Source organism: Solenopsis invicta, chromosome 2 (assembly GCF_016802725.1).
Source record: "Solenopsis invicta isolate M01_SB chromosome 2, UNIL_Sinv_3.0, whole genome shotgun sequence".
NCBI classification, from domain to species: Eukaryota; Metazoa; Arthropoda; class Insecta; order Hymenoptera; family Formicidae; genus Solenopsis; species Solenopsis invicta.
In genome coordinates this window covers 4,734,866-4,759,809 of record NC_052665.1, presented here as the reverse complement: position 1 = coordinate 4,759,809, position 24,944 = coordinate 4,734,866, and the positions used below count along the sequence as shown (strand labels likewise).

Genomic DNA, 24,944 nt, shown 5'->3' with positions numbered 1-24,944 from the left:
GTACTTTGTATCAGATGTACAGAATTTATGTTTATACATAAAAATTCGTGTGTTTCTTACTACTACAATAACAGAGTAAATATGATCACACATATTCATACGGTTATATAACATAATAAGAAATCAGAAATGATCACCATACATGTCCATATAAAAACAAATTTTATACACAATTATATACAAAAAATTTTTACTAGGAATTGACGTTAAATACCGCTGTATAAACGCTACTTTATGACAAAGTCATTCCATCGACGTAGTAATTTTCGTAAAATACTCGTAAAATAGCATTTATACGGCATTTAACGTCAATAGTTACTAATACCGATGTTATAAACTTCGGCGTAAATCGGATTGCATAAACGTGGTCATTAATTCTTTTGACAAGGGCACGATTATTCGGAGGAGGCCGAATTTCTTAATATCTCTTTCGCAATTTCGATGACATACGTGAATTGATGTTGTTACCGATACCGTCCATATTCGAATTCAGAATTCGAGATAGAGAATCACACTCGAAGTCTCTCGCTATAACTATAAGAACTATTGTATAATTATCTCAATTTCAAAATACTTAATTAGTAATCAATTTAAAAGGGTTTAAAGGTTTGGAATCGACTTGAGTATAACTAAGAAAATTGTACGCAAAACATTTTTCGGCTGTTCTGATTTGAGATAAATATAAAGATTTTGAAAGGTAGGTCGAAAAAACTTCAAAAGATGAATTTCTTGATTGAGGAGGATTATGCGACGTTTTTATCCGTGTTTTATTTACGTATGCTAGGAAATAAAGGTTTAAGAAGAGCGAGCTATTTCCTGCGGAAGTGAGGAAGCGCGGAACCCGTCCAGATGGTCGTTGCCACTTGATGCGTCAAGTACGTTTACGTAATCGGAGAACGGCGTTATTAGCACATAGAACGGAGGGATTAATATCCCGACACGAATCATTCACATGCAAATCTTGTCACGAAACATTTGTCATCGTAGGACCTCGACGTATGACAGGCAAATAGTCAAGGTCAACACTCTTGTCGCTCGTTTCGATATTATACTTCCAGTCATAGTACGTCAAATTGCTTCACTTAAAGCATTCATTTAATTTAAGAAAAGAATCAGAGAAAGTGTAATTGCTAATGTGAACCGCCGCGGTTAACAGTGCGTAATATTAACAAACGTTAACAACAAAAATTACGAACGTTTCAACTCTCAGTTTGTGGCCCTTTCAGAACCAAACAAAACAAGAGTAAGAAAATTTCTTTTCAGTAATCTTCTTTCTTCTCAATAAAATTCTCTCTTCTATAATCTTCAGTCTTCTCAGTAAATTTTTTTCTTCAATAATTTTCTTCCCTTTCAATAAAATCTCTTTTCAATAATTAAGTTAAAAGTCACAGCAATTGTCAAAGTATAACATCAAAAAGTGAAAAGAACTACCTATCATCATGGATGGAAAGTTGAGACTTCCGATACATGTAGGAAGTGAGACCGGACATCGAGGATGCGAAGATGAGCTGATGGGCTTCGCCCATCTGTTGTTGTGCTTCGCCCATCAGCTCATCATCACATCCTTGCGGTCCGATCTCTCTTCCTATATATTTGAAGTCTCGACTTTCCATCCATGATTATAGTTACTTTTATCCTTTGACGCGGCGGTTCACATTGTACTTCCTTTGATTGATTCTCTACCGGAGCCTTCTTTACTGAATTGTTGAGTTTAAAAAAGGGAACTCGAACAAAACGCTTCGAGTATTTATGTTCTTTAAGCGTATATAAAATGTTATTTGTGAAACGGAGACACTCAAAAGTATTTCAGTCACTTTGCTTAAAGTAAAAATCAGAAAAAATTGAAAAAAGAAACTAGTTTAGATAACGCGAAGTTGAATTTTCGAAAGGTGCACTTTACGCTGCTTTTAACTTCTTGTTATCTACTTTAATTTAATATTGATAATATTTATAAGTCACAATTATTTGGATTATTATTATTTGGAATTATTCTTTCTAATCCAAATTTCGAATGGATGCCATTTATTCTCGACGGTTTTTTAAAATTCTTTGAGCGTTTATAAAACATTTTACTTCTGATTAAAATTTTTATAAATTTTTCCAACTGGAATCCGTGAGCTTTTTAGAGAATTAAACGAATAAAATTAGATCCTAAGGATTCGACTCTAAGAATGCTTGTTTATAACAACAAAATCACAGTGGACAGAGTATTCGCGACGAGGTATCGCGACAAGACGGCAATACATCTGGGTTTTTACGTTTGAACCAAATATAGCAAACAAAATACCGCTATTTATAATTATTCCAGTGATTACAAGTGACAGTGAATAATTACGACCTGCGAGTATCGCTGTATTTAACTAGCGTACAGATAACAGGAGGCTAAAAGCAATGACCATGCGCGGGTTACGAAAATTCTACTTTGCGTTATCGAAAACTAGTTTGAAATGAATTTAAACGACGTGCTAGAGCTAAACGTTAGAACTCGGATTTTCCTTTCTATTACGCGACCGGCATGATAATTTTTCGCAGAAAACATAAATTTATCCCGTTCGTCATTTAGATACAGGTCAGTACTTCCTGGGTTTGCATTTACACCGCGTTTAGAAAAATGCGAGAAAGATAAGACTTCAAGTCATATGTGAACAACTTTACAAAAAAAAAACTCAATATAAGAAAATGAGATCAATAATGAGCATAAAAATTAGATAAAACACATAATAACAATTTATTTGAAAATTAAATAGAAAATTCTTTATGAAACGTTTTGACAATATTCATTCATTCTCAAGAAATTATATTAAGTATATCATTAAATAAATAAAAAATAAAATAAAATAAATAAATAAAAACTTGCACATCACGAATAATTGTAGCATTTTGGTGTACTAATTAATATAAAAAATATTTTTACAATTTAACTGCTACTTTTTATGCAATTAGTTTAGTGTTCAGAAGATCTGTTAATTAAAATCTGATGAGCCTTCGATTATCATAAAAACCTGGACTTTGCTAAAATCATTTTAGGGGAGTAATAATTCTTTTTATTGCCACCATTATGATGCATGTTGGCTTCCTTTTGTCGATTTTTAATCTCAAGAAATATCTGTAACACACAATTAAAATATGCATTGATTAGTCTAAATATGTTATACACCTTGTACATGTTGCAAATATTACTTACCGAGGTTGCCTCCCAAGTCTCTTCTTCTGAAATCATCAGGATTTATTGCACTCACTCACTCACTCGCGAAAATATGATTACGATCGCGCGATGATGCTTTACACGGTACATTTAAACCGATCGCGCGCGATTAGGTATTTGATTTCCCTTTCGAAAAATTGTTCACTGAAGAAAAGAGTTTAATAATAGCTATCAAATGTTGAGTGTCATAATGTCAATTAAACATTTGATTAATATGACCAAAAATAATTTTACTTTTTTAAATATTTAGCAAGTATTATTAAATTTTATAATATTTACAAAATATTTAAAAAATTAAAATTATTTTTGATTATATTAACCAAATATATAATTTTGTTTAAATTTATTTTATCCAACATTTTGCAGCTATTACCAAACACTTTTTTTAGTGTCTCTTTTTTTGATTCTACATTAGGACACTTGAAACAAGTATTGAAAAGAAAATTGATTCTAACTCACCGACCCGATGCGCAACGAGCGGAGTTACTCAGCCACGAAGCTGCGATGATACTGTAACATACAAACATAAAAAAATTAGATATTTAAGAATACAATCATATACAAAAAATACTTTTAAAAAGTTTAATTTGCACCCAGAGAAAAGTTTCTTTAAAACAAAATAAATTTGTTTGAATTAAAAAGATTTGCTCAATCAAAGAAAAGTTTCTTCGATTTAAAGAAATTGTTTGCCTTTTCTTTTATTAAAATTAAAGGAATAATTTAATTATGCAAGGCAAATATTTTTTTTAAGTGAAAGAAATATATTTCTATAAACTAAAATAATTAAATTATTTCTTACATATTTTAGTATATTCTTTGAAGTAAAGAATTATTTTTAAATTAATTATATAATTTGAACAAATAAATCCTTTATTTCAAAAAAGATTATTAACGTCATTTCTTGGAATCAAATTTTATTTTCGTCAAAGATGTTTTTGCTTAACCTTAAAAAAACCCAAGCTAAGAAACAATTTCTTCATCAATTTAAACATAACTTTTCATAACTATTCTCTCTTTGTGTATAAAGTTTTATAAAAAATTTCTTTTTTTAAGTTTTTTTTTAAATTTGTTAATATAAAATTAAATAAAAGACTTATAATTTTATATAAATAAGAAGTTATATAATTACCCCAAGGTTGCTCCGCTGAGGCCTGATGCCTCTCCCAGGCCTTCTCCTCCTCTCAGATGTTAATCTGTAACATACAAATATAAAAAAATTATAGCAGTGCTAAAAATAATTAATATTTAAAAAAATAATTATTTCATCATTGAATTTCATTCGTACATTAAAGTTAGTGATACTCAATATTTTTTACATTTACTACGAAAAATCTACAAAGAAGATTGCGAAGTGTATCAAAATTATTAAATTGACGAGAAATTTAATTTTGCGGTATTACATTTTTATTTAACAGCTACGTCTTAAAGCAAACTTATGCACACAGTTTGGAAAAACTTGAAAACGTTTGTAAATTCACCTAGGAAATTATTTGCCGCTCATTTCAGACCCATTCCATTCCACATATTGTAAGCGTGCACCGTATTCTGTAAATTAACAAATAAATGTAATTACAATGGCAAAGTGACTTCATCTCTCGCGTTATCAACACGCCACGAGCGTCGCGATGCACGACGACGCTATATTTTGATTTTCTCTCGAACGAGTATTGCGAAATACGCATTCGAACGAATTATCAGCGTACAAATGCTGAATCTATTACGCGACTGTTACATATTATAATAGGTTAGATATTATAATAATAAATGTAATGTGTGTGTTAATTTACCAGTTAAATGGGTCGTGACGCCATCATTTTGGAGCCGATCTGTTTCGCGTTCGCGTCGTGGATGCCACTTGTTCCGGAGCCAATCTGGTCGATCCGCCACATTCTGTAAACAAAACAAAAATGGAATTAAGATGACGAGAGTGCTTCCCCTCCCGCACGACCAATGTTTCACGCACCAAAATTGCGTAATAAATTAATCGATCGATGTTCCCCATCAATCTGTTGCGCAATATTGGTTTTGCTTACCTATTGAAAAAGCTGCGACGCCACTCGCTCCCGCTTCAATCTGCATCGCGTCCTCCGTGTTCTGTAAACAGACATAAATGCGCGTCAAGATGGCGAGCCGGCTTCGTTTTCGCGCGCGGCCAACTTTACACGCTTCAAGCTCGACGCCGCGTTCACGCTGCGGCCGCGCAACGCGTACGAGTATCGAATCTACGTTACGCGATGAATAACTTGGCAACAACTATTAATGCGAGATTTCGCTCACCTGTTAAACGAGCCGCGTTGACACCTTCATTCCGGCCTGCGTCCGCAGCGTTCTGCAAATGAAACGTGAATACAGCTTGTGATGACGAGAAGCGGCTTCGTCTCAGCGCGGTTAACTTCACGCGATAAGGCTGACGCCGCGTCCGCGTCAGCGCGGCAACGCTACACATCTCGCTCTAATTTCGCGGTTACACATTTTCCGCAAAATTATCGAGTAACAAATAATACGCACATAATACAATATACGATCATCTCGTATTTGCTAGAGTAAGCATATTAATATTATAAAGAAATATTTACGTATGCGCGTTACTCTCATTGTCAGTAAGCAAAAATATGCTCATTATTTTATGAATTTATTTTATTATGACGGTCCCATGAAAAAAGCTGGGATGGCCACTCTCAGGTTTCTCTCTGGTATCACTATACAATTGCCAATTTTACGTTAATCGGATTTTGATCGAATCCGTAAATTTAAAAAAAAACTTATCAGATTTTTCAAAGGACAATCGAGTTTCGAGCTTGAACGAGGTTCGATTAATCGATCGAGCCTGATCCACTCCCAAACATAACCTATAAACCTACCCGTTGATACGTGATTGATACGCACTGTTTACCACTGTTTACGTTGCACGAAGGTGAATAAAATTTCGAACAAGGGGACTACGGTGACCGATGCAATGGCTCTGGAGGACTCGTGGGACATCGTTAAACAAGCGGCCGACAAAAACAGGCACGAATTGGTGCTGTCTGGCGCGTCGGTATCCAAACTGATAAAGACGTCCGGCATCGACAAGAACCTGTTTAACCTCCATAGCTTGAATTATCTCAGCATAACGCACACGTGTCTTCAGGAAGTACCAGACGAGATCGAAAAACTGACGAATCTCGCGACTCTGGTGCTGCACTCGAACGAGATCGCCACGTTACCGTGCGCGATCGCCAAGCTGGCCAAGCTGAAGGTTCTTGATTGCTCGAGGAACAAGTTGACGTCTCTTCCACAGGAACTCAGCAACCATCCTCAGCTGAGCACGATAAATCTCTCCTCGAATTTGCTGCAGGACGTACCGTCGCTGAGCTCGTGTGTGAAATTGAGTATCCTAGACCTGTCGAGCAATCAGCTCGTAGCCTTTCCCGATGTTTGTTACACAGAACTCTTGCATCTATCCGAAATCCACGTCAACGGAAATCAGATAACGGAAATTCCAATTACTATAAACCGGTTGCAAGGATTGAAGGTCTTAAATATGGCAGATAACTTGATTTCTGGTAATGCAACTTTGTTTTTGTACCATTTGTATGTTTTTTTGTTGAATTGTCTTCCTTGAATGTTCTTAAGTATTGTTAAACATCCAGAGATAAGTAATATATAATTGTATTGTATGACACACAGTTGTACCAAATGAATTAGCAGATTGTAGTAAACTGAAGGAGGTGCATCTGAAAGGGAATAAACTGTCAGATAAGAGACTAATGAAATTGATTAACCAATGTTCCACAAAGCAAATACTTGACTATGTGAAGTCACACTGCCCAAGAAGCGAATTGTCTTCCACAGAGGCTACTATATCAAAGAAAGGAAGGAAGGGACAGAAGATTTCTGAGAGCGAAAGTTCAGTGGACAGTTTGGTACATAAATTAAGAGTCTTGAAGGCAGTAGATGACATTCTGATGATAAAAGTTACGGACAACGTAAAGAGCATTAGGCCTTACATAGCCGCATGCATCGTGAAAAACCTAAATTTCACAGAGGAGAGTTTTAAAAAGTTCATCCAGCTGCAGACAAGATTGCACGAAGGGATATGTGAGAAAAGAAATGCGGCTACAATAGCAACTCATGATTTGAAACTCATTGCACCTGGTAAATGTCTAAAATGTTCCTTAAATATTCAATATTATTGCACAACATTATTGAAATATTATGCAATATTGTCTGAAGGTTATACTAAGTTTAATTTTACATTAACTTACATCTAGAGTAGAGTACCTCCCAAACTTGTATGGGTAATGTTCCACTTTTTAAAAACAACATTTGTAACATGTCTAGCTTTAAGAATAAAAAGTGGTAGGAAAGAGTATAGGAAATTGATTATTTATTTATATCACTTTGATCTTGCTTTTTAATTTTTTTATTGAATATAGTTTTATAAATCTCTTAAAATGTGAGGCAAAAAGGTTCAAAGAATGCGTTTTTTTTTTCTATTTTTGTTGATATTTTTAATGTTGCATTAAAGCCAATTATTTTCATGTAAAAATTTAATAATTATTTAGAAATTTATTTTGAAATCGATTTTGATTTCTATCATAGCTAACAATTTTGTGTCCTGTACTTTGAAGATCCCTGGTCTAGAAGAATGTTGTACAATATTATAGTAGAATATTATTGAGTATTTAGGTGCTGTTTGATAAAAATATTATTTTTGTATTGAAATTTTACTGAGTTGTGTATTTTATTGCTTGTAGGGGATCTCACATATACAGCAATGCCACCCACGGAGTTAGAAATACAACCCTTGATGCACAACAAGACGTACACTGGTGCGGATCTGTTCATGAAGTTGCAATTAGAAGCTGACAATCTACGTAAAGAAAAGAAACGAAACGTATATTCTGGAATACACAAATATTTATATATGCTGGAAGGCAAACCTTTGTTTCCATGCCTGTTGAATCAATTGCAACAAGTTATTTCGTTTCCACCCATCACGAATAGTGATCTAACGAAAATGTCGGTGCTTACTAAAGCGATGCTTGTGGAGGTAACGAGTTCTTTATCATTTACAATCTGCAGGTGAGATTTTAATTTGCGAGTCTAAAATTGTTTATATCTCAATCTTTTTTAATCGTAAGAGAAGATCAATTCTGTAATAACATCTCGTACTCTTTTTATTTTTAGGAATGTGTTGGACCAATTCTTGAAAGAATTGATAGTCTCGGGTCTCGCAGATTCCGCGGAATCGAAGGATACGGACAACAAATGCAATAGTTTGACAGTTCAACAAGTCAAAATAGTCGACACCCAAGGAAACCTAAAATTGGTATATCCTTCCAGAGCAGATTTGTCTCTTAGCGAGCAACTTGTCGTTATATCGCGAGAATAGAAAGAATACTGTCGAAAGTGAAGCTCGTGTCACACTATGCATTGGAGATTATCCTCGTTTACACCGAGCATTTTAGTACTAAAATATTTACAACGTTACATGCGTGTTGAAGATGCGTAACATTTTGATTTGATACGTCTGGTTGATACGTATCGTATCAGACTAACACGTTATCGTTTACACCATCGAATCTAAGTTAATTTATTATGAATATAGTATTTGATACACGCGTATCAAACGACCGGTGTAAACTAGGCTATTAAAGATTGCGAATTGGAGAATTTGTAGTTCTACGTGTCAAATAATGTTAATCCCTTTTATTTTATTATATTGAACTCTACTCTCCAATTTGCAATCTACAATTCTCAAAGCGTAATCTGATGCATTTGATTCAAGTTCTGTCCAACTCATCCGCTTAAAAATTTAATTTTCTTTTTTTTTACAATAAGGAAAGAAAAAGAAGGAAAATGTGAAGATTTGCGAGAAGTTTCTCGTTTTTTTATCGTTTTACTCGAAAACTCGACATAAGAGTTATCGAGAATAGAGTTATTTTTCGAGTGCATTCGTCGCGATGAGGTAATCGCGGATGCGAGTCGCGCCCCTCGCGCCATTCGGCTCGCTTTATCGTGCCGATTAGAGATGTTCGTTGACAGGATGCGGCCAGATGCGACGGTTATCCGCAGATTCGAATGTCGCCAAGGGACGTGTCGGCCAGCGCGCGGCAGCGGTGGCGGCAGCAGTGGCGATTGTGTTGCTGACGGTGGCGCTGTCGTCTCGCAGCCGAATCGCGCCGCCTCGACCGAGTGCCGGTGCTGAATCCTCATCTGTTTTTATAAATATTGTACTCCGTCTACGCGTGCCACGATCGCGTACGAAACACTCGACGTTCGTTGACCGACACTCTTCACCGCGTCCCCGCGGACCGTGCGCCGCGGTTCTCGCTCGTCCACAGTGTTCCAAACGGATAAAAGAAGAAGGTTCCGCCGACCAAGTTCACGAACTTTCCCCAATATGCGCGAGTGTTTGAAGTGATAATATGGCGCCGAAATTATGACTGGTCACGTCGGGGGAGCCAGACTTTGTTTGAGGTTAGTACGTTTTGTTCCTCCTCGAGCCGGAGGGTCCCGTGCACCGTGTCGTCGTGCGCACGGTCCGCAGTTGAGAGTCCTCCGATTCTGGCCAACGGTCCTCGTCATGTCGCGCGCCCGCGTCGACGTCAACGTGTCCGCGCGCCCGGTCGCGCGTGTGCGAAACCACTCGTCACGCTTTATAATTGATACGTTGTTTTTACGTCCGTTTTTTACATGCAGTCATACCTCAATTACGGTATAAGTCGTACACATTACCGTCGTCGGGCTCATCTCTCTTTCCCCCCCCCCCCTCTCTCTCTCTCTCTCTCTCTCTCTCTCTCTCTCGCTCATTCTCGTGCGTGGAACGGGCGTGACAATACGAAATATTTTGGTTAATTTTTGCGACGTGTCCGTTTTACACATTTTCTTATTCTTTCCTTTACATTGGATGGAAAAAATATATATTATTGACATATTGTTGATATATTTTCTTTTGATTTATATGTTACAAAATTTATATTTGTAAAGATGCTGCACTGCACATAGTATTTTTTTATTTATATTTGCCATATGTTGCAAATTGATACATAATGTTGATGGAGTTGCTACCAATTCTTATACATATATGTAATATTAAACATTGAAAGAATTTAGTGCAATTACACTAGTGTAATAAAGCAAAGAGATGCTGAAATTATGTTTTTTATTCAACACATTGTGATACATTAAAATTATTCTTACTGCGTGCATTGGCTACACGAAGAATATGTTAGATCCTCTACATGTCTACTGGAAAAATGTAAAAAAAAGTATAGAGATTATTGATACGTCTGCAGTTATTTCTACATATCGAAGGTCCTGAAAATAGGACATATAAATTAATACATATACGTATAAAGAAATAGAGTCTGAAAATAAATTACTGTTCTGGTGTAATAAATGCTATAAAACGACATCCTATATCTCTATGAAATGTAATGCTACATTGACAACAAGATATTCTGATCGCTATTGATAGTATTTAAAAAATGAGTTCCTTTCCTTTTTCACAAAGACATGGAATTTCACATATGTTCTAAAATATGAGGAAAGGATTTGGCCATTTAGCTTTGGGCTATCTTCAAAGAACAGTATTTCCTACGCATCTAATGTCGATTTATAGGCCTATTCCATAACTCTTGGTTCTTTTATTATATGTTACATCTGTGTAACAATAACATGCCGTCGTTAAAAGTTACAAAATAGACCTATACCGTCCATTTTGGCCAATGTGTATTAACTTTGATCCCAGTTTAACTTACTCTTCATCTTTTTTTGTTCCAAGAATTACAGAAAAAAATTAAGAGTAAGTTAAATGAAGAGGAAAGTTAATCTGCTTTGGTGGAGATGGACAGAAGTAAAATAGAGAGACATCTTTTGACCACGCATCTTTAAACACATTCTTTCAGCTCCTTAAAAATATATATGGAATTATGTAAACATGCGTGTGCCAGTTTACAGAGTAGGAAGATTTGTACATCACATTCAATTTGACTAGGAAACAACGTGTTGACAGAGAAATCGACATTTAATTCACTTTAAGCCGCTCCTGACGTTCTTTCACGTCGATGATGCTGAGATTGATAGACGCTACGTATCCGTGTAACACGGAAATGGCGGTTTTAACAAGCGCTATCGGAGCGCTCAGGTACACGATCAGTCTGTACAGACCTACACCGGCAACTGCAATACAAACATTATTATGTACCTTTACATATTTCACATGAATTAGAAACGTGTAAGTTGCAACTTACAAATTGGTCCTTCGGTAAAGTGCAACAGGTACAGACCGGCGTAGAACGCTTCATTACCAGCGCACATGAAGAATAGTACCATGCGGTTTGTGTAGTACAATCTCATGATCGGATTCTCAGACATATCAATAAACTTGTGACTGGTCTTTCCTTGCAATAGAGTTCTGTTGCATTTCGACAAACCAAACAATTATTTTATTCTTATATTTTTTCAATATATTGCATTATTTGTATTCAGAGTTGCAAGAGTTGGGAGGTTTTTGAGTTTAGTTCTGCCTTCAGCAAAATGGATGAATTGTAATCTTAAGGTAACATTTCATAAATCTTTATTTTTACACTGAGAAAAAAAAGTTATTAACTTGATTAAAATTTTCAACTTAATTGAATTTCTTCAATTCAAGTGTTTAAGTTAAATATATAATATAAATACTTAAATTAAAGTTCAAATATTTTATGTACTTGAATTAAATACATAGATACGTGAACTGAAAAAATTTAATCCAGTTGAAAATTTAGTTAATTTAACAACTTTTTTTTCCCAGTAACTGTATAGTAACTTTCTTGTGTCTCTTAAACTGAAAAGTGTGACTTAAAAGACAGTCATTGTGCATTATTAAAGACGAAAGTTTAAAGCATGAAACATTGTCCTAAAATTGTAAGTCAACCGTTCTGTTAAAGGCTTTTATTATCACAAGGACTTTAGGGAGGCTAAAAATACTATAGCTGTGTATCTTTATATTTACTATAGATGGATATAGAAATATATATTTTTCTCTGCTAAAAATTCCGCTAAACCTTTTACCTTCCCAAAAAATCCTCTGTGATAATGAAACTCAAATTTGAGGGAAAATTGCCCAACCTGATAATTCTTACGCAGTGCAATCTATAGTATGTATAATAGTACGTATTGTATAAATTGTTTCTTACGTGTGCAAGTATATCCAGTGGCAGGCTATGTCGATAGCCATGCTCACTTGAAACCAGAAGGTGTAAGTTGGATAGAACAGGCACAATGTGACCATAAGGCACATGGTGCCAATTCTGTCTGTCAATTGATCCAGTATCGCACCGAATTTGGTGCTCTGATTGTAATACCTGGCCGCATGGCCGTCTATTGCGTCCAGCAGCGAACTGACCACGTAACACCAAGACGCAATGACATAGTTGGTGGACATGAAGTAGAAGGAGATCAGTGCCAGAATCACCCTGCCGAAACCTGTTGGAATGTACAATTGTACTTTCTACTTTTCTCACGCTTGGTGCATAAAGATGATTTAAATGAGTGTTATGTCTTTGTGTAATTGGAAAATAGTTTGAAATTTGTGTTTCTGAAAATAGAAACTCTTCAAAGGAGAGAGTTCATTATTGGCTGACCGATACAAACGTTACATAAAACAATAGCGCGCTGACTCAATCAATAAAGGCAACCTTAAAAGCGCCGTATGATTCATACGGTCGTGTTTCATCGGCTTGAAATTGCTTCGAATTACGAAATGACTCGCGGAAAAATCCGATTTCCCTAAACCGCCACCCGCGTGTCGTGCCATCGAATCTCGGCGGGCATCGATATATGCCGACTCATACTGCGTACTATATTCAAGGTAATGGTTCAGTGCGACGCACCCGAGATCACCTGCATTCGCGGCTACCGTCCCGCGAATGAAAATGACTCGAGATTAGATATATACCGATATTTACCGATGATATTCGGCACGAATAAAAAGATATTCTCCGACTCCGTCATTTCGGCGTACTCCGGCGTGGATTCGCGCCTCCCACGGGAATATCTATCTCTGAAGATAATGGCTTATCTGAATCTGCCGGCGCGGGCCGTGTCAAGGATTATCTCGATGCGACTCGACGCGGATTGCCGCGGACAACTTCACTCGGGACAACGAGAATGCACGCGCGCGAGATTTTCTCTCTCTTCTTCCCTCCCTCTTTGTCTCTGTGTCACGAGTGTCCCTCCGGATGCAGCTGGTCAGGCAATGAGGACGAAGCAGAACGAAGTCGGCACTGTCGGCATCGAGCGGTGGTATCTCGCGCTCGACTTCGAGATATATCGACCTGCGGTGACGCGTGCACCGCTCGGGCTCAAAAAATTCAGGATCGTAGCTAGTCCCGTTTGCGCCACGCGCACTTTCATCCGCATTTGTGCGTGGCCCAACCCTGCGACACCGGGCACTCCGGTGGGCAGACGCGCGGCTGCACGCCAGACGACATTTTCGGAGGCCGAAGCGGCTGGTCCGCCGCCGTTCCTCTGCGCAAAAGCGAGGGGAATTCCGTTTCTCGTAGTGTCGCGACGGGAAAGTGTAAAGTCCGTTGTAAAACAGCGGTCCGCCCCTCGGGTGATAATCGTTCGCGCGCGTGCGGACGGCGTCGGCCGGTGGAGGGTGCCTCCGTGTGTACAGCTCCCTCGGAGGTGGACCTGTCCTCATCCTCGGACATCGTCTCTCCGCGCGCGATTACCCCGCGAAACCGCGTTTCAGCTACAGCAGGGGATTTTGCGGGTGACCTGAGCGAATCTCGTCGACGGAACATTGTCGTCGTCGTCGTCGTCGTCGCCGCCGCCGTTGTCGTCGAGCTGGTGCGATCTCGCGCGCGATTCTCCGATATCGTATCGCGAAGCCCCAGCCGACCGCCCCTTTAGGAAAAGGCAATGTCGCGCGATCGATAACCCGGAGCGCACGTCGCTCCGCATGGAATTGACTCTGTCCGTGACTCGTTAACTCGCTCTCTCGATCTCTCTCATCGATCTGTCTCCCGTTACTCTCTCGATCCTCGCACCACGCACCTTCGAGAGGCGAACGGCATCTACCATGCCGACGGCATCGTGAGGAGGCCGTCCGTCGCGTCGCGTTGCGCTCACGGATCCGTGGCGCCGGGCGGCGATGACGAATTCGCTCATCGTTTAGCCTCGCACCACGCGAGGTGTGTGCGCGTCTATGAGTGTATGTGTGCGCGTCTATGAGTGTGTGTGTGCGCGCGCGTATATGTGGCTGTGAAGAAGAGGGAGCGTCGCAGGCAGGCAGGCAAGCAGACAGGCGCGCGCGCGCGGGCTGCGTAGCGTTTTTTGTCCGCATCTTCTCGCGGATGGACTCTATCTCGAGCCGTACCGCGCGTACGTGCGTACGTACGTACGACGGGCTACGCCGTACGACGGCGAACAGACAAACGGCATCAGCGTGCATGCGTGCGTCGTCGTCGTGCATACGCGTTGCCTCTGCGCAGCAGCAGCGGCGGCGGCCATTTTGAATCGATGAGTGCTCGCCGCGGCGGCGATTATCAACATCGCCGCGTCGTAACGCCGAATTTGGACGGTAGTAATTCGGGTCGCGCGCCGCCGCCGTTTCTCGACGACGACGCCGTCACCGTCGCCGTCGTTGTCGCCGCGCCTATCCGCGACTATCGTCGCCGCCGCGCGAGAGGTCTCTTCGGCGGGCATCCGTGTCCTCGCTGCGACGACGCGTCGTCACCGTCGTCGTCGTCGCCGTCGTCGTCGTCGTCGTCGCCGTCGTCGTCGTCGTCGCCGTCGTCGTCGTCGTCGCCGTCGTCGTCGTACTTAGAAATGGCACTGTCCAGCCGTGTTGCTTTCTACTTTCGAGAAGAAACAAGCGCGGCAGCGACACCGGATGGGCCCCGGTCGATCTCGGGAAATCCATACTTTTGAGAAGCTGGATTGTCGACGGACAACGTCGCTAGACCAAGAAGAAAAAGAGGAAGAGGAAGAGGCGGCACGCGGTCGAATCCACCCGTTGGCGACGCGACGATCGTTCAAATTTGACATGTGACCGCCAGAGCAGTGTCTCGCGTTTACGTAAGTTGTCTCTCTCGGGAATTCGGAGACGCTCCGTTTCCCGATCGTATCCCGTGCTCGCGAAGGTACGCTGATCTGTTGACGAGTGTGGTGTGCGAGAATCCTCTTTCCCCGCGTGCATCGTCTCCGTTCGACGTCGGAGGTAAAAGGAAAGCTCCGAACGTCGCTCGCTCGCTCGATCGATGACATCGCGACGGACAGCTGTGTCGCCATGCCATTTGACAGCCCCGTGTAACCGATCCGCCGAGGCTTAACCTCAAAACTCGCGCGAGGTGTGTCGAAACCCGCGACGTCGAGCCCTTAGGGCCGACGTGGCCGCGCGGAGTGTCATCGTCGTCGTCGTTGTCGTCGTCGTCGTCGTTCGGTCTTCCTCCTGTGGATGGGAGGCGAGCAGCGACTCTTCTGATCTCCTCGTTGGGATCAATCGTCGCGAGGAACCCATCGCGGGGCCATCTTTCTCGTCGTGCGCGAAAATTGAGTGCGAGAAATCTCGAGGACACTTCGCACCGCGTTACATCGATAGATCCGTGCGCGTGTCCCCTCTCCCAAGACGACTTTCCTCGTCTCTGTCTAGCTCGAGCACCTCTAGGCTCTTCTCCACGTTAACTGAAAATCCTAAATTGGCGGCTCTAGATTAACCAGTCCTCTTCTAAACCGCGATCCTATCTCCAGGGAGGTACGAAGAGGAGGTGGGCCTCGATCGAAACAACTCGGGAGGCTCAACGATTCGATCTCGACGTCTCGTCGCGCTCGTCTTCAATGCGGCACGGATCCTTGTTGACGGATACGCAAACACGACGGCCCTTTCGAGGCACGGTGGCGGCCCTTGAAGGATAAGAGAGAAGAAGGGGAGAGATGACGAGGGAGCCATGAGCACGGCGGACACCGCGCTGTCAATCTCGATCAAGATGGCCCCAGGGCCGGAACATCGTCAGGAACCGGTAGCTCCTGACAAAATCGCCGAGAGCGATCGTGTCGCCGCCGCCGACGCCGCCGTCGCTGTCGCCGCGGCTGCCGCTGCCGCCGCCGCTGCTGCCGCCGCCGCCGCCGATGTCGTTATCGATGTAGAGAACGTCAATGCCGCATCGACGACCGGTAACGGCAACGACAATAACGATAACAACAACGACGACGACGACGACGACCCCGCCGCCGCCGCCGCCGCCGCTGCCGCCGTCGCCATCGCCATCGTCGCGGAGCAAAGTTCGAACATCGAGATCGCCCCGGCTGCTAACCTTGCCGCTGGCGCCGCCGACTCGATCAGCCAAGGCTCGCCGCCGAACAGCGGCGCCGATAGCAAACAGGTGAGCATCAGCCGACGACCACTGTCGAAGAAACGTCTTTCGAGGAAAATCTTTCCCTCATTTCCTCGCTTTTCACAAGGGTGCTCGCGAGTACTTTGTACTCGACGTAAAGCTCTGATCGACGCAGGCTGATCTTTAAAATTGTGGTATCAAAGGTTCGAGACTCCTTCACTCTTTCTTCATCTGAAAGTTACTCTCTGAATTTCGTAATACTGTAGAAAACACTTTGTACTTATGTTAAAACTGCTTCTTTGTTAGTTCCAGTTTTTGTGTTGAACTTGTAACATAGTCGAGTATGACTCTACGCATAATGGAGAAATATTACATAGAAAAAAATAGTCGACTCAAATCAAATCAACATTTCATTATTTTATATGTAAGCAACAATATAAAATCTTCTTGAAAGAATTTATAATCTTAAACAGACACAATTTGCTAACATGAACAAATTTTGTTTCATCATATAATTATTGGCCGGTATTCGTAGTCGATTCTTAATTCAAGACCGTCCTAAGTAATGCTTTAAGATGCTAACACAGGTCTATGATTAGTTGATGACATTTTAGATGGTCTTTAAGACGATCTTAAATGTAAGAATTTATTATGAATACCGTTCTATGTCTGTTTAAGATTATCAAACTCTTTTAAAAAGTATTTTTATTTTCTTGCTTATATATATGAAACAATAAGTTGATTTGATTCTAATTTTTTCTGTGTAGATATTAAGAATAAGAATTATAATTTTAGAATCAATTCTTTCAATGAATATTGAATATAACGCACAATGTATATTAGTTTACGAAATACACAACACAATATAATTTATTATTTATCTATGATGTTTATTAAAGAAATTAACTCCAATTTCTATTCCTAATATCTAATATTTTTCGTTGTATGCAGGAATTTAATTTTACATATATATTATAACATATATTTATTTGAATATTTTGTGATAAATTAATATTCAACATTTCTTAATGTTAAAATGACACAATTTATATGGATAAATGAAAAAATAATAATGCAGTTTCGAGAAACGTGAATTCTAAAATAAATAAAATGTACGTGTAAATACAATCTAAATGTTAATTTTATTAAAGATACGTTTCTATAATTAATTTATAAATTGTATTGAAGTGTTACATTTTTTTGTATTTTTTTCATTATAATATTTGTGTTACTTTCTAACATATCTTGTATTAAATTTATACAAAAATTTGACCGTTTAAAACGTGTACGGTACATACATAGCAGACAATATTTTCGTTGTCTACGAATAACATTCGAGTCACGAAAAGACAATGGATCAATTGACACTCGATCACTCCAATTTTTTCTCCGCTTTTCTCACTTTTAAATATGAAACAATTGAATTGCGATCTATATGCGAGCTCTGATTAAATCAGTCAGACGTTTGATTGATTCGTTAGGTTTTGAGTTTCGACGATAACGCTGAATTACGATCTTCTCTCTGAAAGTGATCGATTTCCTGTCGTGTCGTCGATGATGTTGACAATTATTTATGTCTATTTAATAAATTGGATTGGCTTCTTCTAGCGCTTCTTTTTCATTCTTTCACCAGAATAGAATATTGGGAAGAGCTACTCTCTCTAAATCGCGTAGAATGAAATGTACGTCACTCTGACGAGTGAAAATAAAGCTGGATGTTCAAGTGAGTTGTCACTTTGTTAAACCTCCCTAGTCAAATGTTTTTTTCGCTGCTTTCCTTATCCAACTAGGTCACTGGTGCTTGATAGTGCTTTTGAAAGAATTTTTAGGTTCTAAAAGATCTAAAAAAATTCTGTGGTACTCCTCTCCAACATTTCAAAATACGATTTCACAATTATTTGACCCGAAATGTTCTTTACTTTTTTTCAGCATTAGTAAAAATCATGTTTTTAGACACACAATATTGTATATTATATGTTTAAGGCATTAAAAGCATCAAATAAAGAAACAATCATGGTTTTTTTTATCATTCATGATATGATTCAACAATCATGATAGATTTTTATCATTCCTGCCTTTTTGTACGTGTCTGAATTTGAGGCAGAATAATTCAAAATTAAAAATTTGCTTGGTCTTTCCCGATTAGACCACGGAAATTTAATAGTTGAAATTCATTGTTATAGAACTGAATAAGAATCCTGTGGAAATCTTATTCAGTTCAGTAGAACTGAATTTTGAGTTTAATAACTGTTAAATTCATAGTGTCGAATTTTATTCAATTTTAGTTATTTTTAATCAATTCTATAAATTGTTATTGCTCCTACTCGATATGTAATTAATTTAACATTGAAAAAACCAATGAAATTAAACAATTTAACAAGAAATATTAAATTTATCAGGTGCATACGTTACTATGAATCATGGAATCTACTCACTTGGAAACTGAGCAATTCAACCGCATAAATGGATTGATTAGATAAGATTGTTCTTTTAACTATCTGTTTTGTATTAAAATATTAAGTTTTAACACATGTGGAAGTTAAAAATAACAAAATGTAATTTTTAACTGTTATATTTAACTTGAAAAATTAAATTTTTTTTTAAATTTAACAGTGTACAGTGAGAAAAAGAAGCAGTTAAATTTCTTCAGTTTAAGTACAATTTATGTGTTTAATTGTAAGTTAAATATATGTAAATGTTTAAATTGAACTTTAAATATTTTATGTATTTAAACCAAATATGTAAACACTTAAACTGAAAAAATTTAATTGAACTGAAAAATTTTATCAAGTTGACAACTTTTTCTTTTCTCAATGTAGAATGGCAAATCACTCTGACATTGCACAAGCTCGATTCTCATTCTTTCGCAGTGACGTTTCATTCTACGAAATTTAGGGAGCAACGCTATTGTTACACGCGCGATCAAGGAACAAATTTATTTTAAAATAGCACGCAAGGATTTTTATATGCGTGCTATATTTATCTCCCCTTGTTTTAGCGTAATGAAAAACTTGTGCGCTCTTTGTCGGTTTCGAGATCCAAAAAGTTAGGGGGTTTTCTTTTCTTTTTTTTCTTTTTTTTTTAATAGAGAATCTCACATGACACGCGTGGATCTTCGTCACGATTTGAGGACACGTTCGATCGCACGCGCCTGAAATGGCCGTGCCGGCCCTCGATAGAGCGAGGACGTGGTCGCGCGAATGCTACGTTCTCAATACCCCTTTTCGGCGTGCGATTAGCTCGCGCGATTTCTTTCAGACAATTAAGCAACTCGATCGCGAGCGCAAGAAAGAGATGGAGAGAGAGAGACGATAACCATTAACGCTGCTTCGATTCTCGAATTTATGAGTATTGCGTAATAAAGATGTGGGGAATCGGGGGACTATTGTGAGCCGAATTTACGCGAGATCGATAGAGTGGCCGCGAGCGCAGTGGATTCGGGCAGAATTACATCGAGAGAGAGAGAGAGAGAGACGCGGGAAAACCAAGGAAATTAATATACGAATCCATCCAGCAAATTGCGCGTCGATATGCGTAATTTGCATATTAGGTATAAATATTTATTGCCGTTAAGCGTTTGCTCTTTACATTTTATTTATGACTAATAACACTGTTGGAAAGAAGCTTTGTCATGCCCCCCTCCTCCCATCATACATGTGCACAAGATTACTCGTCTCCTTGATTCGTTAATTATAGTCGCGTTGTGTGCACTGTATTTCTACTGCTCTCCGCTCCTCATTTTTCTCCTTCATTGTCCTCTGCTCCTTTTTTCGCTCATCGCTTTATCGAGGTAGATAAGGGCCCAAGTCGCTCGATCGAATAAATCAAGTTCAATGTCTCATCCTTCAGTATGAAGTTACGTAATCGCGTAATCTTTACAACCTCGACTTCTCGACTTTCCGATAGAGGATCTCCTCGAGTCCGAATCAAAACGGACAGCGCTTTAACGAAGCTAATTGATCGATTGATCGCTTCAATCGATCGGCGATTATTCGCGAACCCATTTCCGCGTGTGTTTGACCTTCCGTCCTTTTCCGACTCTCGCTTGATCGTGAATAAAATTCCAAACAGCTCGATGTACGTTTTTTCTCTCCCCCCTTTTTTTCTTTCTTTCTTTTTTTTTTAATCAGGTTTGTCCGCTCGTGGCTCTGATTGAGAGATCCATTAGGCGACCCGCCTTCTTAACTAGCTTCATGTAAATGCTCCCGTATACACAATGCTTATTATTATCGTCCAATAAGTGGGCGTTATCGCGCGGCGCTCGTAAACCAATTACCATTATCTCGTCGTGGAAGGTAAGCGCGATTCGTTTCGACGGACGGTCGAGTCGCCATACCGATTTGCGATACGACTTTTGAGCGTTTCCTTAGTTGCAATACGCCTTGTCGAGAAGGCGCGCGCGATTGACGAACGTCAACTCGCGAAAAAAGGAGAAGAAAAAAAAAAGAGCGTCACGGCCCAATATCGGCGGAGCGAGCGCACACGCTCTCGGGACGTGGCGATTAAAACTGGAACTCCGTATACGGTGCGACCCACCGGACCGATCGCGCAGCGACGTCCCCCAAGATCGGCGTTGCGATGCCGTAACTTGCACGAGTCGAACGAAGTTTTCCTCTTTGATTTCCACGGATTATTGAAAAAAAGAAAGAAAGAACGAACGAGCTTTGTATCGTCAAAAGGGGGAGGGGGTAATAATTTGGTCATCAATAGAAGGACAAAATTATTATCGATTTTTTAACCGTAAATGTAATGAAATTCCTGCTGTTTAATTTTTAATATGACAAGTTAATGAATTTAACATCCTTTTATAAAGATATTCTTTTATTACAAAAGTTAATACTTTATTAATTCCATTGCAAATTTAAACTCTTTCATCTATGATATAATTATTTTCTTTTATAATTTTGTTATAATTATTTTCATTTTTATTACTAAAATTTAATAATTAATTATAAAGTAATTATCTTTTACGTGGACATTTAATAGAATTAATTTGAGCAATATCTATATTAATTTCAATTTTTATTGCTATTCCTTTAATTAAAATTATATCACAGATAAAATCCGTAACAATAATAATTATTAAACTAACTCAATTCAATCTCTAAATCATCAATGTTATTAAAGATATGAATTCAACTATTGAATTTCATTCTTTTATATACCGTGATGTTTGGTGTAGACACGTATAGAAAAAGATGTATTATAATAGTATTTGACCTTGACAAGAATTGAAAATAATCTTGTTAATTCCATTATATAATTAATGAAATAAATGGACTTTATTAAAATAAAAGTATGACGTATTTGTTTTGTTAATATTGTTTTCAAATTGACAAGATTATTTTCAATGAAATACATTTTTTCTTTGCACATAATTTTTTTTTTTTTTTTTTATCTACATCGAAGAAAACAATTTCAAATTTGCAAAGTTTCTGTCGATTTCAATTCTCGATCTCTGAGCGATTAAAGAGAGCATGTACATACATACATACCTAGTGAAAACAAGGATCTCGCCTTGCGAGTTTCTTATGGAAAAGGATAGAGAGTCGTGTTTACTCCGTTGCAAAGATTTGCAATTTTACACACTTTTTCTAGGCATTAAAATCTACGTGTCTGAGGTTGAACTCTCTACGATAATAAAACGTTTAATTTCTTTGTAGCAGTAAAAGACGAGCAAAACTTATAAGTGAAAAATTGTTATATTGATTTTGTTGCCCATTTTTATTCAAATACAACATTTCGAAAAGCAACTAGCACTAAATCTACATTTTGACTCTATAAAGCTTGTGCCATTTTACTTTCTGGGTGCAGCATTAGTCACTGCAGAAACACCGTTTTTAGAATAGCAATCTTACTTTTTATTTATTATAATAAAATTTACCTGTCGAAGTAAAACATGATATTTAAGTGAAAAAAGCACGACTTCTCTACACTGTTAAAAATGTCATCACATTCAATGTATTTTTAAGTTACACATTAAATTTAATCTGAAAAGCATATGCATGAAAAGTAGTGCACTTTTGGCAACATTAAATTTATATTAAATGTTTTTTTTTTATGTACCTGCTTGGAATTTGCTTCCATTACATTTAATTCTGCTGTCAATTTTTAACAGTGATATTTCTTTCCATTTTCCCATAAAAAAAAAATTCGCAAAATTGAGTTTCTTTTTGACCCGTCACATGTTCATGCCTCCATGAGATACTCCACTCTTAAAAATATTAAAAAAATCGAGCACTTGGATACTTCAGAAGAAAAGATACGACAATGGCACGATTTATCTGCGCGAATAATAGAGATCTATTAAAAAAAAGGGGGGGGGAGAAAGAAACATGAGCGCAGTGGAGTGAGATTACATTATACTGCAAGGAATGACGCGGCAGAAAGTCGACTTTTCATTATTTTGGATAGCATTGGTCTACGGCATTGGCAAAGATATAATCCGTGATTCATCGGCGATAAACTGCGGAACGGTCGCGAAGGCTACACGCCGCACCAAGCGCGAGTCGCGCTATTATTTTTTCGCATAAAGTTCTACGCGCACCGACGACGACACGCGTTCACCACGCGTTCGTACGCCGGAGCGTCCTTGCACATTTCTGACATTGACGATGGATGTTTGTCGCGCCTCGCCGTCTCCTGTACACGTGGGCCATCTCGTAGATTCGCGTTACGATCGTAATGTAAGAATCGCAGGAGGAAAGGGACGAATGTTCCGGTAACTTCGGCACTCAAAAAACTGTTTTGCTGATGTAGAAGGATTTCTCTAGGTGTCTCAACAAAAATTGATCGCCATGTTTTCGTATCTGCTAAAATATTGTTCGTCACATATGGAATTTGTAGCAGCAACATTTTAGTAATACTTTTCAAAACAATTTTAGGTCTCATTGTCAATTATACAGGCAAATTTTATGGCAAGTGCGATTTGGCCTTAACACGAATAGAAAAATTCTCGCCGCAGAAAAATTTTCTCTAAATTTCAAAAAAGTGCAGATGTACTTAAATAGCGTCTTGTTATTTAGACTGTTTAGTACTAAACGTTTAGTACTAAACGGTTTAGTACTAAACGTATGCAATATCGCAATATTTGCTTATCATTTATCTACTCGAGTTATTGTTTGTGGCTGTACTTGCAAGACCATTTTTTTTGAGTGAGCCTCGCGATCTCGGCGTCGTCGTCGCTAGAGTTCGACAAAGGCAGGCACTCGAGAGCGAGAGGATACCCGCGCGCGCCCCGCGTATATTTAGGGCGGCCGAGTGCCGTCCGATTCTCAATCCCGGATAATCGTCGCGCCGCCGCGAGTGCGACACGCACGTACAACACAATACACGCACGAGGAAACTACCCGAAAGTACGCACGCGTGATCGTCGTCACGAGCAAGAGCGTGTGCCGTGACAAATCAGATTTCGCCGTCGCGAACGCATGAAAACGATTCTTACGTGTAAGGCCCGTGCGACGACAGCGGCGTGAGACGTGTTTTCTCCGCGTTCAAACGCGAGTTTCTCGTCGCGCCGATTCTTCAAAGATCTTTGGGATATAAAGAATTCACGTTTATTTCTTTTCCCCCCCTCCCCCTCCCGTTGTTTCCGCTCCGTTCTCATTCGCGAATTATCGACGGAAATGCGCTGGGAGAGGAGAGAGAGAGAGAGAGAGAGAGAGAGAGAGAGAGAGAGAGCAAAAAGCAGCAGAACGAGAGCTATTTCGGGGTGGCCGCGTGGCGCCCCCCGATCTTCTTACGCCCCTGGGCTGGCCGTGCTCTCAGTGTAATGGCGGCGGCCATGCTGGGAAGAGCGCGCCGCGCCCGCTCGTCGCAGTAGTTTTCAAAAACCGGGACTCTCCGTATCGGACCGCCGACGAGGACAGCAACGACGACGACGACAACAACGTTGTTGCATCTCCCGACTGTTCGCGAAGGCGACGACGTCGTCCGTGCACGTAGCCCCTCGGAGTACCGTCCACCGGGGCCCTGGGATGCGCGACGTTCGTCCGTTCGCGTGTTGAAAAGCGGCGGCGGCGGCGGCAGTGCGACCGCGAAGTTGCGATCGAATCGCGAAAGTGCGATCTCGAAACGAGCGTGTGCGAACGAACCCGGTCACCCGTGTGTCCTCTAAAAATACAAATTCCGTGCCGGCATTGCCCAGCAGATTTCTTTCTCCACCATCTTTCATCGTAAGTCGCCTCGCTATTGCTCTCTCTCTATCTCTATCTATCTCTCTCTATCTCTCGGAGTTCACGTCTTAATTAGCTAATCGCTGGAGCGCTATCGATCACACGAATGGCCCACGGATCGGACTCCGCGGTTTCCGCATCATCCCCCTCGACGGCGATCGCCGATTCGCTATGTAAATCATTACTCGATCGTTCTCCGTCTTCGTCTCTCTCTCTCTCTCTCTCTCTCTCTCTCTCTCTCTTTCTTCGCGC

The 24,944-nt window shown here is 39.7% G+C and overlaps 3 protein-coding genes across 8 annotated transcripts in view; 2 read left to right on the top strand and 1 right to left on the bottom strand.

Annotated features, from left to right (window-relative positions):
* The first annotated feature begins 6,034 nt into the window (after nucleotides 1–6,034).
* Nucleotides 6,035–10,344, top strand: LOC105199025 (leucine-rich repeat-containing protein 47). The gene is made up of 4 exons (XM_011165924.3): nucleotides 6,035–6,750; nucleotides 6,875–7,342; nucleotides 7,945–8,272; nucleotides 8,378–10,344. The coding sequence occupies exons 1-4, from the start codon at nucleotides 6,162–6,164 to the stop codon at nucleotides 8,580–8,582; spliced, it is 1,590 nt and encodes a 529-aa protein (XP_011164226.2). The 5' UTR covers nucleotides 6,035–6,161; the 3' UTR covers nucleotides 8,583–10,344.
* The window catches only part of LOC105199027 (probable serine/threonine-protein kinase DDB_G0282963), a 28,863-nt gene continuing 12,707 nt past the window's right edge, over nucleotides 8,789–24,944 (top strand). For 3 of the 6 annotated variants that reach the window (XM_039446091.1, XM_039446092.1, XM_039446090.1), the window contains exon 1: nucleotides 14,886–16,566. In XM_039446091.1, coding sequence (XP_039302025.1) covers nucleotides 16,132–16,566 — 435 coding nt within the window. In that variant the 5' untranslated portion in view covers nucleotides 14,886–16,131. Of the gene's footprint in view, nucleotides 9,671–14,885; nucleotides 16,567–24,267; nucleotides 24,693–24,944 lie in introns of those variants that run through there. The other 3 variants (XM_011165926.3, XM_026133106.2, XM_026133105.2) reach the window with 3 other exon arrangements.
* LOC105199026 (CDP-diacylglycerol--inositol 3-phosphatidyltransferase) lies at nucleotides 10,340–13,450 on the bottom strand. The gene is made up of 4 exons (XM_011165925.3): nucleotides 13,144–13,450; nucleotides 12,373–12,661; nucleotides 11,446–11,609; nucleotides 10,340–11,374 (listed from the first exon to the last, which is right to left on the bottom strand). The coding sequence occupies exons 1-4, from the start codon at nucleotides 13,187–13,189 to the stop codon at nucleotides 11,220–11,222; spliced, it is 654 nt and encodes a 217-aa protein (XP_011164227.1). The 5' UTR covers nucleotides 13,190–13,450; the 3' UTR covers nucleotides 10,340–11,219.